Source organism: Toxoplasma gondii, chromosome VIII, assembly GCF_000006565.2.
Source record: "Toxoplasma gondii ME49 chromosome VIII, whole genome shotgun sequence".
Taxonomy (NCBI): Eukaryota; Apicomplexa; class Conoidasida; order Eucoccidiorida; family Sarcocystidae; genus Toxoplasma; species Toxoplasma gondii.
This window is the reverse complement of record NC_031476.1, coordinates 6,784,676-6,799,517: the sequence shown is the minus strand read 5'-3', so window position 1 is coordinate 6,799,517 and position 14,842 is coordinate 6,784,676. Positions and strand designations below refer to the sequence as shown.

Below are 14,842 nucleotides of genomic sequence, written 5' to 3'. Positions count from 1 at the left end.
CTCAGGCCCGGAGATACTGGTTCGATGTGCCGCGACCAGAAATGAGTCTTCGACCATGCAGTTAAACCGCTTCTTGGCTACAGTCAGATACAGCTTGCTATCTTGTTTCTCATGACCAATCTCACACCTCGGGGAAACACATCTGATTGCATAGTGCCTGGTAGCATGTCTTGCACTCTTCGCAGAGTCTGTCGTCTTGCACCAGACCCAGTTGCGTCCTCAATGTGATCTACAAGAGACCCAGGCAAAACCGTTTCACCAAGCCAAAAGGAGGTATTCCACGGAACGGCGCTGTACCGAAGACAAGCCCATCACACAGGTTTTCCGACAGTTCGCACGCTTTTCGCTATCTTGCGTACCAGCTGCGTGTCCATCTGTTCAGCAGGCTGCGGTAATCCATCACCACTGCCCCGACCACTTTAGGCCTTACAAGGGGGGCAGCACATTTTGGACGCTACGACCTTGTTTCTTGTAGAACTATATGTCCTGGTGGCGCCCAAGTGCTGAGTTATGTCTGGCGTCAAAAATGTGGAAAATAGCACCTGTCATGGCGCCTCGATATTGACCCCATAAGGGGTTGGTCCATGAGCACGCGCAGTAAAGAATTTAATCGGAATCATGTCTCGCCAAATGAATTCGGTTGATTACAGCTGACAAGCGAAATGGTACGAAGCGGGACAAATAGCCATCGGACATAGGACTCATTTTCGGCAAAACGCAGTCTGTTTCACAACTGATACGAGACAATAGCCGGAAGATGGGCTGTTGCTCCCCGACAAGAACGACATATACAAAAAATAGGATGGTACATCCCCCGGACAGAACAGTACCGGCACCACTTCTCGTACTATGGCCGGTCGATGTAATATACATTCGCAGACGGATCGTCTTTCTTCCTCCTATCGGAGAGGGGGAGTGAAAAATATACGGCGCCATTAAATGGCTATTATACCCGTGCGTTACGTTTACTAACGTTACAACTTTTCTACATATGCAGGGTTTACTTCTCGAACTTTTTGCGAGCGGCGTCGCTCAGGACGGCGACGTGGTCGAAGTCGCGGAACATCTCGTTGAAGTCGTAGCAGCAACCAACGATCCAGACGTCTTCAATGCTGAAGCCGACGAAGTCGCCCTTCAAGCTGTTGGAGCGATCTGTGCGCTTCTCGACGAGGGTGGCGATTCTCATCGACTTGGGACCGACGGCTTTCAGGCGCTCACCGAACTCGGTGAGGGTGAAACCGGTGTCGACGATGTCCTCAACAATCAGAACGTGCTTGTCGCGAAAGATTGACAAGTCGTCGCTCAAGACGGTGAGCTGGCCTGTGCTGTTGTCGTTCTGGTAGGACTTCAGGCGGACATAGTGCTCGAAGAAGGGGGGCACGCTGGACTCACGACCACTGTACCTGTGAAAAATCGGCACAAACGGATGCAACGCAAAAAGTCAATGAGAACACACGCCTTCCAAATGTCGCGAATACACATAGTCACACCGAATACTTCCCGAAATTCGTAGCGTGCCCTGATACCCGGCACCAACTATGATACACGGCTCACCACCGCAAGCAGATGAGAAACATCGTCTGTTGTGCGCGCTTACTTCTGTATGGTGGCAAGGTAGTCGATCAGAAGGTTGAAGAAGCCGCGAGAGCCTTTCAGGATGCAAATGATGTGCAACTCCTCGCCGAAGTAAGTTCTGTGGATGTCATACGCCTGAGAAAGAGGGCGCACTCAGCAGACCATTCAGTGAACCAAACACAGTGCCCCGCTGTGCTAAACCACGAGAAACTACAAGGCTTCCATAATCTCAGTGGATCTGCAAAAACCAGAACTCCCGAGGCGGCAATAGCCGTTCAAGTGCACTTACCAACTTCTCAACTCTGTCCTTGACCAATCCACCAGGGAGGAGGATTTTGTCAATGTAGGGCTTGCAGTGGGGGGGCACAAGAAAGTCATCAGCGTTGTAGAAGGTGTTGTCGGGGATATACATGGGCTCAATACGGCCCTTGCCCTTGCCGTAGCTGCAGGTAAACACTCAGAACAGGAGCCATTATCTTATTTTTTCTGATCAGCGACTGAGCGATGTACAACCGAACATGCAACGTTTCTAATCTTATAAGCAGCCATCGATTTTTCGCTCGGAACGACAGAAGTTAACGATGTACTGGTTTGTGCCTTAGATAACTACGATGCAGTTCCGCTTCCAACGAAACATCATGCCATTTTCAAAGCCATTTAACACAGGCACGAATATATAGCTGTATCTTCAGCTTGCGAGGCAATTGACCCACCGTGTACTCTGCACGAATGAACTCACAGAAAGGCGAAATCAGCTGTCACGCACCAGACATAAGACACATTACGCGGGTTTTCACCCATAATGAACTGTTCCGACCTCCCATGTGTGACTCATGGTGCATTTCCCCAAATGTACTCTACTACCCCACTGAAGACACGAAATGGGCAAAAATGTTTTACAATATTAATTGCGCAGCTACAGGACGTAAATCGTGGGAAAAGGTGTGGTGTTTACTCTTGAAGTGCACTGGAGCGCGCTGGAGCACTGGTGCGTGCTGGAGCACTGGTGGAGACCATTGGGTCACTGGGCACGATAGCCCCTTCATTAGGAGTGCAACAACAGAAGATGTCTGAGAAGGCACTCCGTTTTTGCGACCGGGATCTGAAAACAATGTTATACACATGTGTAACACTGAACTATTTCAAGAGGGTATTCTACGCATTATCTCTACACGTTGCTGCAGTGCACGAGTCTTCCAAAAACTTCCAATGCCAAGACTCACTCTTCAATGGGTTTGGACGCCATTTTGCTTCACGTTAGGGAAAAGTTGGTAGGCGGTAAGCAACCTCTGCACGGAAACAACAAGCCACGCAAAAACACCACTGGTACAGCAACATGGGTAACGGACAACACGACCTGGACACAACCACGGCCACTTATATCTCCCCGACGAACGAGGACGAAGTATCTCTGAGCCAAAGTCCGTATACACCTATGTATATAGAGAGAAGTAAAGCCAGAAGCTGTAACAAATACTGTAGTGTCCTCGGATGGTCCGTGCCGCGACAAGGCCATGCAAGCGGATGCATGCATGTGTTTACTATGCGTGTGGAAATTTGCGACACGGACGAACTAGATATAGCGGCGCCGCCAGTGGAATTACGAAGGCATTCGGCACACAATGACATCGAGTTCAGTACAAACGCGCGTGGCCAAGCAGTGCCTAGTCGGGACAAAAAATGAGGCAGGAGGAATGCGTGTAGTGCCCCTCCAGCGGGGAAAATGGAAACATCGGGATAGTGACGAGACTTGATTCGGTGCAATGGAATGCTTATGGACGGTGACATGCACGCGACAATCACTGGGCCATGGAGTGCGGAACTTTACCTCCCGCGATAAGGGCAATCGACAGAGAGGCACGGAGTTGGGTCGAGAGAACAGGCGTCCTGCTTTGCCACAGACGGGGTCAAACGAAAACGGGACTGGGAAAGAGTGGTACCAGCGCACACTGCAGTTTGCTTGGAACGACGGCGCGTCGTAGTCCAAGCGACTGTGGCGAGAGCGAAGAAAGAAAAATATGATTCGTCGCCTTGGGCATTCTCGACGGGACATTTACCCCATGAACATTACTTGGGGACGACGCGGACGTGGGAGGGACGAAGGTGGAGAAGCGGACGCAGAAGCGACAGGAAGGGACGACTGTCGCCCTGCGGAGACAGGAGGCGCACAAGCACGACAATCCGAAATTCCGAAAATAAGGCGAACCACTGTGTTCGGCACCGGGTCCGCCGGGCAACGGCTTCTGCGAGAGACAAACGCAGCCGCGCGAGCACCCGGAAAAGCGAAAGGGTAACCCGACAACCCGACCGCGAGGGGGACCAGGCGGGCACCTTGGAACAGGAGTTGAACGGAATGAACAAGAGGGAAGGACGAAACGAGCGCGAGGCCAAGCAGCCCAGCAGGAGACTTGCGGTTGTCCGTTTGCATGCGCCGTCAGTCATCTTGAAGCAAAACTCCAGAGCTTTCCGAGAGATTTCTTTCGGCGCGGAAGTTGACGAAGTGTCGCTGCTTACATCGTCATTCGACCGACACCTGGGCTACGGAGAACAAACCTCGACGTTATATGACCGTCTGGCAAACATGGCTGCGGTAAGAGATCCGCAAGACGCAAATTTGTAGAAATGTATTGTTTTTCCGCATGAGGAATCCCTTTCGTCTGAACACGAGCTGCTTAGAGTACAGAGAACTGAATGACGCGGAAGCAATCAATTTCCAGGTGTTTCTGTAAAAAATTTTGATTTGCTAATGCCTGAGGTTCACAACAGGCACCGTCTGTGGCCGGTCCTACTTGCACAAAGTTCTCCAGAAAATACACACACAAGTGCTTTTTCTACTGAAGATTGCATTCGATATTTCCTTGAGTCTGTTTCTTCACGATACTGTTATTCGCCTGTGTTTCTGCCGCATCCGTGAGTGTGATGTGTGGTACTCTGTTCCGTTGCGCACGGCGTAGGTTCAGACTCTTGAACACACGGCCATCGATGTTGGCCGTGTTCCGAATCTGCATGCCTTTCTTTCTTCTGTTCTCTCGTCTGCGTCGTCCCTTTCCGTGACAGTTTTTCGTCTCTCGGCCCTTCTTTTCCTCGGCGGGCGCGGTGGCTGACTTCACGCGTGAACAGTGACACCTGCGCGGTTCCTCGGCGAAGGGTGATGCACAGCCGGTTTCACTTGCGGGACAAAAGAATCTTTCTTTCCGTGCGATTCTGTGTTTCTTTCGTCTGTAGCGGATTTCAAGGCGTCTGCTAGATGCAGCCACTCCTTTGCCAACTGCGGTGAGTCCTTTTAAAAACCTGTCTGTCAGCAACTGGGGCAAGCTACACTTCGTGTCGTCGTCTCCCCCGTGTGCAGGTTGCCTCCGAGTTTTTCGCAAACAGTTGAAACCTTTTCCTTCTGACGCATCTTCGAACAAGTACGTCCATTTTTCCTTCGTGAGATTATAACAGGCAACCCGACCTTTGTGCCTCTGGAACCTGTTTTCGTTCTTTCCGGTCTCGGTCTCACCTGTCCCCGCTCTCGTTTGCGCCTTCCAACACGGGGCGACTGTGTGTGGAATACAGCGTGATAACGTCGCTCTCCGTTTTCGACTGAACACCTTTCGCGCATCGCCTGTGTCTGCCTTCAATTTTTTTCATCTGGGCACTTTTTCATTGAAACCTTCGGGCCGTCCTTCATATGTGGTGTCCGTACCTGCAGCCTGCAGGAACAGGCGCGGTTTTCCACAGCAGGTTAATGCCTGTCAAGTACGCCCTGAACGGACCGAAGTGGATGGCAGTCGTCGGCTCCGCATTCGTAGGAGTCTTTTCCGGGCATTTCTTCTACAAAAATTTTATCCTTAGCAAGAACCCCCCAAATGTAAGTTTGGCGACAGGGAAACGGCTTGTCTGTATCCGTATACTGCAGAGGAGAGCGCTCCTTTCTCCGTGTGTGTTTGCGTAGATCCCGATCGTGCTTAGTCTTTCACTGGTTAATGTCCACCGCTTTCAACACGGGTGCACTTGAGCCGCCCAGCAACAGGCTTTGACAGAACATGGAGGAGAGGAAGTCTGCATGCGTTGCGACAGCGTATCGCCGACCGGCTCGTGCAAATACGGTTCAGTGGCTGCGAGTGTTTATTTGGCTAGCCAGTTCGCCGGATGTAGGCTTGAGACGAGGATTGTTTTATCGTCACATATATACTCAGGGTGGGCGCTGGTACGAATCAAACGCCAGTGCTATTTTGTGTGCAGCCTCCCTGTGTGCACCAAAGGACATGACGAGAGAGCGCACACCGTCACTGTAGACATGCGTCTGCAGATAAAAACATGCGTGATTTTTACCGTGTCGTTCGCTTTTTCTCAGCCGCCACGCGACCCAAATGAGAAGCCGCCCTCGCGCCACCCTCATGCCCCTCCTGAGGACGATTGAAGGCCTTTCGATATCCGAGCTGAAAGATTGGAAGGTCGAGGGAAGGGACAAAGGAGATAGGGCCGAGAGCGAGAGAGCAGAGCGGCAAGACAACAGGAGAGAGCGACCGTGCCTGGCTATCTAGTTGGAGACAGGAGCGCTTCTCTGGGGGTAGTGATTCAATGAAAGAGCGTATATTGGGATCCCTTCATCTCCCTTTCGGTTCTTCAATTTCTGATTTTTTGATTCTTTTAAAACTCATCCTCAAGCGTTCAACATCACACGCGGAGTTCTTGATCTCAAAACTATGCGGTTTCTTCACTCCCAACCGTTGCACGGGTGATCTATATTCATTTATAAATGAAAGGATTTATACGTGTGAAAGGCGTGAAATATGCATGTTGCATTTATAACCATGCAAACATGTATATTCTGGTATCTACACTGTCCGGGAACCTATCTGTACAAACTGGACAAATTCTCCTGGTCTGTAGCGGCGAGAAAACTGACCCGCACGCATTGTTTTTCTACCTATGGGATGATTCATGACTCAGCAGATGAAGTTTCTCGCGTCTGCTTGTGAACGAGAAAGAAGCGCTGCTGGCCGTAATTGGAGTAGAGCCGGAGTCGGGACGCATGTCACTTTGGGGAGAGGGAAGACGGACTTGTAGCTGTTTCCGACGTCTCAGGTAGACAGGAAGAGTCGATCACACCAGCATATACCACGATGGCAATGCCTTCTCAGGGAGCTTTGCTGACAAACGTCAAGTTTCAGGGGTTGGTTTAAGCATCGATACGGAGGTCCGCCTAGGTTTTCCCGACCGCAACGATTTAGGTCACAGAAAGTGTTGTTGTGGCATGATCCACATTCGCACTTCATATCTGATTCCACAGCTCCTTCCAGCAGAACAGAAGCCTATGATCGTATGTGCGACTGTGTCCTTGATAGTAAACGAATATGAATTCTTGTTGCCGCTTGTGAATCAAGAACTTGACGTGGTATGTATGGTTCTAGATCACCCACAATGGGCAACCTGTCTTCTAGCCTTTCAGCCGGTAGTACCTTCTTTCAACGAGCTACACCCCTGCAGAGGAAGCGACTCATGGGTTCACATGGGTCAACTGCAAAGAGTGGGCGGAATAGGCTTCGTGTTTCATGAATGTTGTCACAGAAAGGCCGCATGTACAGGTTGTGAATATGCCTTGGCTGGCGCTTCTCTAATCTCAGAAAAATATATGCGGAAGCTTTTGGCATATCTTGGAATTAGAGAGCTCTTGATAGCCAAAGTGCGTGAGCGTTCGTTTCCCGTCCGCTGGAGCTGCTGTGTAGCCTGAGTCATGCGCTCCCCTTTCTTTTGTGTGACGATCTCCGGTTGTCTCTCGCCTTCTTCTGTATTGCGAGATTAAGTTCACGGGTACCTCTCTGCATTAACACAAAATCCGACTGGTGTTCCTTTCGGTGAGGTGTGAGTTTCCAAGCTCCGACGGCTTCTACTGACGAGAGCCGTTACACCCAGGCGCCGTACGCCGCACTCGAAAGCTGCAATTTTTTTGGAATATGAAACAAACAGTGTGTATTACATATGCTCTTTTTCAATCAGTCACCGACTTCTTTATCGAGTTGGGAAAGAAACACACCATTCCATGCATGATATCGACCAGCGCTTTCTCACCGCACCCCGGTTAGTGCCGTGCCGGTGTTGTGGTATTGCACGCCGCAGGATGAAGGCATGCACAGTCCACTCGTCAGCGCTATACGTAGGTTTTGCTGCTATTTCGTGCACGAGAGGGGAAAGTTATTCCAACTCAAAAGCGACGAATGATTCGAGGACTATTCTGCTGTCCGTGTGTGTAGACGTAGTATGACAGAAAAAACGGGAGGAAGGTCACGGTAGCGTTGTTGTTTACGGAACGCCGCGCACGCGGACGGCAATGTGCCTCGTTGTGATCACGATTTTCGTGCGGCTGTTTTCGGCAAGTGCCTCACTAATTGGTCATTTCAATTGATGGTATCATATGTCTTTTGTGTACGAAGAGGAACTTCCGATTTTGGGAACTCAGGGAGTGCCCTGTAACCAATCGTCAACACTCACAGCGAGTGAGTGCTAAATGTCTTCTTGTCCCCAACAATGTTTCCTAGAGAATTTCGCTCTGCCTTTCAGCTGGTTGCGTCTCCTCTTCTCCTTCCACTGCGGAGAGACTGCATGTGTCAAATCACCCACAGAATCGTGAACTGTTGACTGGTGAATACACTTGCACAGGCGCATCACGCCTGTTTCTGCTAATCTTTTCAGAAATCACATGGTTCGGCGGCGACGTTATGTCTAGCCTGGATTTGCCTGTATCATCTCAAGAAAAGAAGCAACCCACATGAGGGAGGCGGTGATGTGTACTTTTTCAACGAAAATGGTCCACAGGTATTATTGCAAGACTATCATTTTCAAGATCGAGACGCATCGGCGACAGCTACCACAGCGCAAGGCTTACCTCTCTCCACATGACCTCTACATTTCACAGGCCAGATTCTCTATTCCTCATTCTGCGAACGAAACGACGACTTAACGCTTTCCTGTGGTGATGACCATATATGCCTGTTCTCTTCCTCAATCACTGGGAAACGAGGAAACCGATGTTACGCCCCTGTCCCCTTCAGTCAGTTACGGCAGGTCACCTTCAGAAGGCGCGCATGCACGCCCGCCGGCAAGGGCAGCACGAGAAACACAGAACACTAGATGACAAAGGAGCCGGTTGCCCCTGAATCTCAGAATAACTAAACGTGGTAGCTGAGAAGAAAAGCAGCAATAAGCCAATCCCTAAACGAGGGAGGAGAGAGCAGATGCAAGACACCGTTTTGTATATGAAGGATCGCGTGAGGGGGTAAACATATTTGAGAGAAGAGAAGCAGACTGAGGAAGATAAGGGCTCGAAAGTACGGCAAGCCTTTAGATGCACAAGATAGAGGAACAAGTGAGTGACACGAAAACGAAGATTCCCCCCTGAAACGGAGTTCCGCCGAAGAGGGCCAAAGTCTGACTTCAGGAGACTGTCGACCGATTGAAACGAATATAAGGGGTACAATGGTGGTGGAAGCAGACTACGGAGAACTCAAAAACAGGCTATCTAGCCAGGCATCAGAGGAGGAAAGTAAAACGACGATACTGTACATGCACGCAAATAATGGAGAGGAAGGGACAAACTCGTCTCCATCCGTCGAGCGATCGGTTGGTTTTGCCTACCATACTAAGGGTTTCAATAGTGGCGAGGGAGGCAGCACTGGAGAAAACAGCGAGGGTGTCGATGGGCATCGATTTTCCATCAAGGCCCCCGCAGCGGGTAGCTCCACGCACGTCACGCTCACAAAAAGTGTCGACGCCACAGAGAGAGACGGCAGGATATTCCTAGATGGTAATGTCCTCGCCATCGATACTCGTACGAAGGAATTGACCGTGGAAACATGTGAAAGAGATGCCGACCCCGCAAGCGCGATACTGCAAACGAGTACAACTCAGAACCCAATCGAGGGGCTTGTCACACGAATCAGTTCAGAGAGAGGAACTGAGACACGGCGGGAGTGGTTCTGTCGCAGAGAGGTGTCTTCGGAAGCGAAAGTTCAAATGCTGGTGTCGCGACTCAACACAGTGCAAGACGCGCTTGATAGCACTCGCAAGACAGTTGTCACGCAAAAGGAAACAATTGACTTCCAACGGAAAAAAATCGACGAACTGGAATCCACCGTCGCCATCCTGAATTCGCAAGTAAGGTCACTCCCGTGCGTCCAAGAGTTCATTCCCCTATCGTGGCAAAACTTCCAGAACTCACTCATACGTCACACATAGATACAAAGTTATAGGTACAACACGCATATCTGCCAACAGCTGTATACAGAAGTCGCAGAGACGCACAAACATGTGCCACCAGACGTGTACAGATAGGCGTCTCTGTGCCTGACGTCTTGACCGCTGTTGGCGCTGGTATAGAAATAAACCCTGCGATATTCGGGCAATATGCGCAGAGACAGATGCGGATAGGTAGAAATCAATAGCAGCATAAGTCAAGGAATCAAAGACATGTTTGTGGTTTTTCTGTTGTCGACGAAAACGAAGAATGTGCAGTATTCGTCGGATACGTAACATGTGCAGGTCCAAGAACTTGAGGAGGCTCTGGCATTACGGTGGCCTGGATTTTCTGCTCTAAACTCTTTTGATTCCACAAATGGAAGCGGTATGGAAGACGTCGAAAAAGGGAACACAATACCTTCACTTTGGCTAGACCATCACCATCAATGTGTAAATAGAGCTCATGCACATTCCTTGTGTGTGCATTCATATATATATATATATATAATGATGTGTGTATCTACACAGAACACTTTCCCAGCCTAGTCAATCCTATTCTGTCACTTGGAGTGTTCTGTAACTTCGTTTCATGTTTACAACGCCACCATTCCTCTAACAAGAGAGGCAGATGCGCGAGGCGCCGACGAAATAGAAAGACTTTTCTCTGGCCCAAGTATACACACAAGCTTCTGCGTTGTCGCCAGAGACACGTTCAGTTCAACACTTGCCCAACAAGCTATCGAGGTACACGATTTTGACGGTAAATCGCGTGATCCCGTTGTGTGTGAACTACCGCACTAAAGCGCCTCCCCAACTCGAGGTGAATCCATAAGCCGAGGCACATGCCCCAAACGTTATTTCGCCTTGGTCACGTTGTTGCGAAAGGCAAACATGCGACTTCGAACTTCTGGAGCCTATCACACCACCTGAGCCTCTTTGCCGAAAAGACGTGGTTTTTATGTGCCCACGCAGCCTGTGTGGATGTTTCTGAAACGAAGTCGGCAAGCGAGGAACAAACGAGTTCGACGCGACGAGAAATGACGCGGGCAGCGGCACGTCTGTCACCAGAAAGAGAACGAGCAGCTTAGTAGCCTGCGGAGACACGAGAGGAAGCCTGGGCGGCCGACAGTTCATCGGGAGTGGGCGGCCTCGGGGTACCGTGTCGAACTTAAGAGGGGATTCCAAGATTCCCAGGGGCACAACTGACGGAGAATTTATGGCCGGGCTTACTGTGTCTTCTCGACATCTTCTCAATTCCCTCCAAGAAGAAGACAAACACCAGGGAACTATCCCAGTCTCTCAGGAGAAAGAGAAACAGAACAGAATCTCTTCCATACTTCTACGCGGAGGGATGCACCTTGCGCGGAACTCCCTTTCCGCGACTGATGCTGAGAGTGCCGCCCGTCTCGGTTCGGATCAGGTCGTGGCGGAGTGTGATGTCTTGATACCAGATCAAGATGATGACGACTCACAGGGTCTATCGGAAAGCTACACGATAGAAAGCCTCGAAATCTTAGAGGTAAAACAAGCAAACGCAGGTACATGCGATCCACAGTGGTAGAGATTAAATCATGGAAATACATGCTCGTATGTATGTTAGAAAACGTGCGTACACGTGCGTTTACAGGTTCTCATGATGCGCCTGCACACCCAGGAATTTTATCATCGTACACTCTGGAAATAAAACCACCACACGGGATATGCTCGTTTGAGCGGTCCTTTTTATCGCTTGAAATTAAGAGAAAATATTTTTTGGTCTCCATTCTGGTTGTGCAGACTGGGTTCGGCGTATATCCTGCTCCCATGAGTGTAAGATGCAACGGGTTGCCGTATTCCTTACACTGTTTGGCGCCACTCAACTTTTACGGATGCAGTGAATGTGTGTCCCGCTGGTGCAAACTCACTTTCTTCCTCGTATTTTTGAGTTCAACTGTGGCGTTTATGTTTTCCAGTTGCAGGCTTGACTTGTTTCTTTGATTTTGTTGCTGTGATGCGCTTTCCAGACGATTATCCACAAGGAAATCCGGAAGCACAGCTGCAAACGGCGGCTGGGAGTAGTTGCTGCCGATCTGGAGAGACAGGCCTCGATGTTTCAACAGTTGTGTTTCAAAACTCTGAAAGAGGCGCTTGTCTTCTTCCTTGTCACTAGGAATGTGAGACTGTTGAATGGGCCAAAAGAGTTCGTCCCCCAAGTACGTACAAGAGTGGAAGTCTATTACGAACATACTTATATATCAATCTATATATACATACGTACATACATACATACATACATACATAAATGTGTCCGCAGGAGGGCGAGACACCGTCAGACGTCCCCGTCTGGAAACAAGCAAACATGGCCATACACTGTAGAATTACTACGCATCTGTTACGTTCGATAGTTGCATAATTGAAATAGCACTCGCTCAAACACGAACGCTTCTTTGTGTTCGATGTAGAGATAAGTTCGCTGTTCGTTCTACTAGAAAAACGTATCTCACAGGAGGAAAGATGGAGAGCGATAGAGGAGTGAAGGTGGCGACCGGCGCAACACGTCGAACCATCTTAACGTAGCTTCGACTCCTGCATCTACCAATCTACCTAAAAATTATCTGTGGCCTTCTTAGAGCAACGAGACCTTTATTCGGGGACCACGCGCCTACATTCAACAGACAAGTATTCCTTGAACCTTTTTTTTCTCTCTCTCATGGCGATGCATTCAGTGGCTCCAGCTGCTGACAGAAATCCTCGAGGTGGAGAGAGCCACGGTCTTTTTGTGGGACTCTAATCAGGGCGAGCTCTATTCGCGGTTAGTCGGAAGCGTTTTATCGTTCATCTCGGTACAGAAATGTTCTGCTTCCTGGCAGCTGCTCCAGCAGGCCAGCAGAAACGCCACCTAAAGTGGAGCAAGCAGTTCGTTTTCGCCAAGCGCGAGTCGTTTTATCTCTAAACGCTGACTAAGCGTAAAAGTCTGCGTCTTCAGTCTGGTGTCGGCACTCAGAGACGACTCGGTTTTTGCACGGGTGTCAGCAAGCAGCAGAGCATTTTTCTATCCAGTACCCGAACTCGAGTTCAGTAGTGCTCCGTGCAAAACACCGCTGGACTTTGGGTTGCTAAAAATTTTGCGCTAGACTACCTCGAGTAAAGGGCACTGAGCAAAGAAAAAGTGGAGGAAACAGAGGGGAAGAAGCATGTCAAAAGCCGGTTTGTTTGGCAGTGAGTTGTTGCACTCCTGTGCTTTCGTGTGTGAACGCGTAGCATGCTGCATACCAGCGCACCGTGCGCTTATATGAAGAGACGTATCTTCGTCCTGAAACGAACTAAATACACGAATTGTATGTCTGGCATCAGTAGGAATCAGAGTTAGCTGAAACTATGTCTTCGTGAGTCTCCATCTCGGCAGGAGAGAGGCTGTCTCCGTTACCTCTCAAATTGCCACGGAGGCAAACGAGATATGTAGAAATAACAGCTTACCCAGTGCGCTGACAAAACACAGGGAACACCTTTCATTAGAGTTCTGTCCCCTGTCGGCGTTTTTGCTTGTTTGAGAAAACTCAGGTGTGCCACTGGGGGCCTATCACAAGCCATCCGTCTGAAGAGTGGCTGCGGGATTGCCGGCGTCGTGTACGCAACCGGTCAGCCGATGATTGTGGAGAAAGCGTACTGCCACCCTAGGTTAGAGAATTCACTCTCACCTGACGCGGATTCTTCAGTGTGTCTCGACATCGTGTTGTTTGATACTGCTTTCCTCTGGATATGTTCGTGACCTACGGTGGGTGCCGCCAACACTCGGAAGCATCGCAGTCCTGGAGCAGGCGAGTGTCCAACTGGTTCACGCGGGTGCGCGTAATAGATTTGCCTCCTCCGCTCGACATGTGTGTGCGTGATTTGAGTGAGTCTCTTCGAGCCCAGTCGTTCTGGTGACCGCACTGCATCTGGAAGACTTCGTGGTGCAACTTCGTGAATGAAGCGGGACGGGTCAACAAGAGGAAAAAACACCCTCTGCGCAAACTACAGATCGCTTGGTCCGGTCGGTGAAAGCGTGTGTAGAGCAGAAAAGCATATTAGGTCGACAGTCTGTTGGATATTGAGTCCGCTAACAAATCGCCTGAGGTTTGCTTTTCCAGATTTAATCCTGTGATCGACAAAAAAACACATTTCCGGACGAGGAACATCTGCTGTGTCCCCCTTCGGCTAGGCGACAAGGTGAGAGACTAGGCTACTGAGTGACTTGAGAGCTCGTCTGGGCAAGGACGGAACTCGACCTGCTCTACCAGACAGTCACTTTTCTTCCGCTTTCCACGTGCTTCCACATAAGAAGCGAAACACAGCTAAGCATGCATGATTGAAGTCACTGGTGACTGCTCCCGCGTGCGTATGTAGACACTTCGATGGGAAAAGACCGTATTCGCCTTCGACGAAAAACAAGCGTGCCGGTGACGCATCAGGCAGGTATCGCGGCTCCTGTCCCCTGTCGTGGACTGCATGTTAACGTGGTGCAAATGGGGTGGTCGCATTGATGACGAAAACATGTGTGCATACCTCATCAGTGTGCTTCTATTTGCCGAACACGCATTCGTGTATTTCCCTTCTGCAACATGTGGCGGCGGCGTCTTCCTTCCTCATCGGTCGTTGCACACTGTTTTTGCATCTTTTCCAAAGGAAATCTGTAGTGAACGTCAAGATTGCCAGTAGCTAGGTGAGCAGCTACGTCGCTGACGGCTGTACTACCGTTCTCTTTATTTCCGGAACTTCACCTTAACAGTCAATGCTCTGTTTATTCGATTCGAGTTATACAGTTCTGGTTCGCGGATCATTTGTACAGAGATAAGAGATGACATAAATACTGACAAACCACCGGTTTTGGATGGAATTACTTTAAATGTTGTTCTTCTTCGCAGATTATAGGCTGTGTTCAGTTGCTAAACAAGCTCCACGGATTGAATTTTGTGAACGATGACATCAGTTTTCTTCAAACCGTGAGTGACTATGTCGGCCACGTCTTCACGTACAGCCCCTTTCTCGACAATGCTGACGCCATTCTCCACTCTGAAGAGGTCTGGTC

The 14,842-nt window shown here is 49.8% G+C and overlaps 3 protein-coding genes across 3 annotated transcripts; 2 read left to right on the top strand and 1 right to left on the bottom strand.

Annotated features, from left to right (window-relative positions):
• Positions 1–586: 586 nt before the first annotated feature.
• HXGPRT (hypoxanthine-xanthine-guanine phosphoribosyl transferase HXGPRT) lies at positions 587–3,680 on the bottom strand. Its single transcript, XM_002371913.1, has 6 exons — positions 3,404–3,680; positions 2,799–2,864; positions 2,531–2,677; positions 1,865–2,018; positions 1,598–1,710; positions 587–1,403 (listed from the first exon to the last, which is right to left on the bottom strand). Exons 2-6 carry the CDS (start codon positions 2,819–2,821, stop codon positions 1,001–1,003), a joined length of 840 nt encoding a protein of 279 aa, XP_002371954.1. The 5' UTR covers positions 2,822–2,864; positions 3,404–3,680; the 3' UTR covers positions 587–1,000.
• A 241-nt stretch (positions 3,681–3,921) lies between these two features.
• Positions 3,922–6,452, top strand: TGME49_200310 (hypothetical protein). The gene is made up of 4 exons (XM_002371912.1): positions 3,922–4,165; positions 4,801–4,848; positions 5,270–5,428; positions 5,915–6,452. Exons 1-4 carry the CDS (start codon positions 3,929–3,931, stop codon positions 5,978–5,980), a joined length of 510 nt encoding a protein of 169 aa, XP_002371953.1. The 5' UTR covers positions 3,922–3,928; the 3' UTR covers positions 5,981–6,452.
• Positions 6,453–11,011: 4,559 nt separating this feature from the next.
• TGME49_200300 (hypothetical protein) lies at positions 11,012–14,812 on the top strand (the record flags this gene model as incomplete). Its single annotated transcript, XM_018779150.1, has 6 exons — positions 11,012–11,314; positions 11,799–11,948; positions 12,501–12,586; positions 13,336–13,452; positions 13,905–13,983; positions 14,792–14,812. The coding sequence occupies 6 exons, from the start codon at positions 11,012–11,014 to the stop codon at positions 14,810–14,812; spliced, it is 756 nt and encodes a 251-aa protein (XP_018636523.1).
• Positions 14,813–14,842: the final 30 nt, after the last annotated feature.

Bases quoted from the DNA above. Each gene is read 5' to 3' on its own strand.
- HXGPRT (XM_002371913.1), bottom strand. From the start codon at position 2,821: ATGGCGTCCAAACCCATTGAAGA. The intron at 2,678-2,798 runs GTGAGTCTTGGC...CATTGTTTTCAG, and splicing joins GCGTCCAAACCCATTGAAGA to ATCCCGGTCGCAAAAACGGA. The intron at 1,711-1,864 runs GTAAGTGCACTT...CCTCTTTCTCAG, and splicing joins AGGACAGAGTTGAGAAGTTG to GCGTATGACATCCACAGAAC.
- TGME49_200310 (XM_002371912.1), top strand. From the start codon at position 3,929: ATGAACAAGAGGGAAGGACGAAACGAGCGCGAGGCCAAGCAGCCCAGC. The intron at 4,849-5,269 runs GTGAGTCCTTTT...CCGTACCTGCAG, and splicing joins CCACTCCTTTGCCAACTGCG to CCTGCAGGAACAGGCGCGGT. The intron at 5,429-5,914 runs GTAAGTTTGGCG...GCTTTTTCTCAG, and splicing joins TTAGCAAGAACCCCCCAAAT to CCGCCACGCGACCCAAATGA.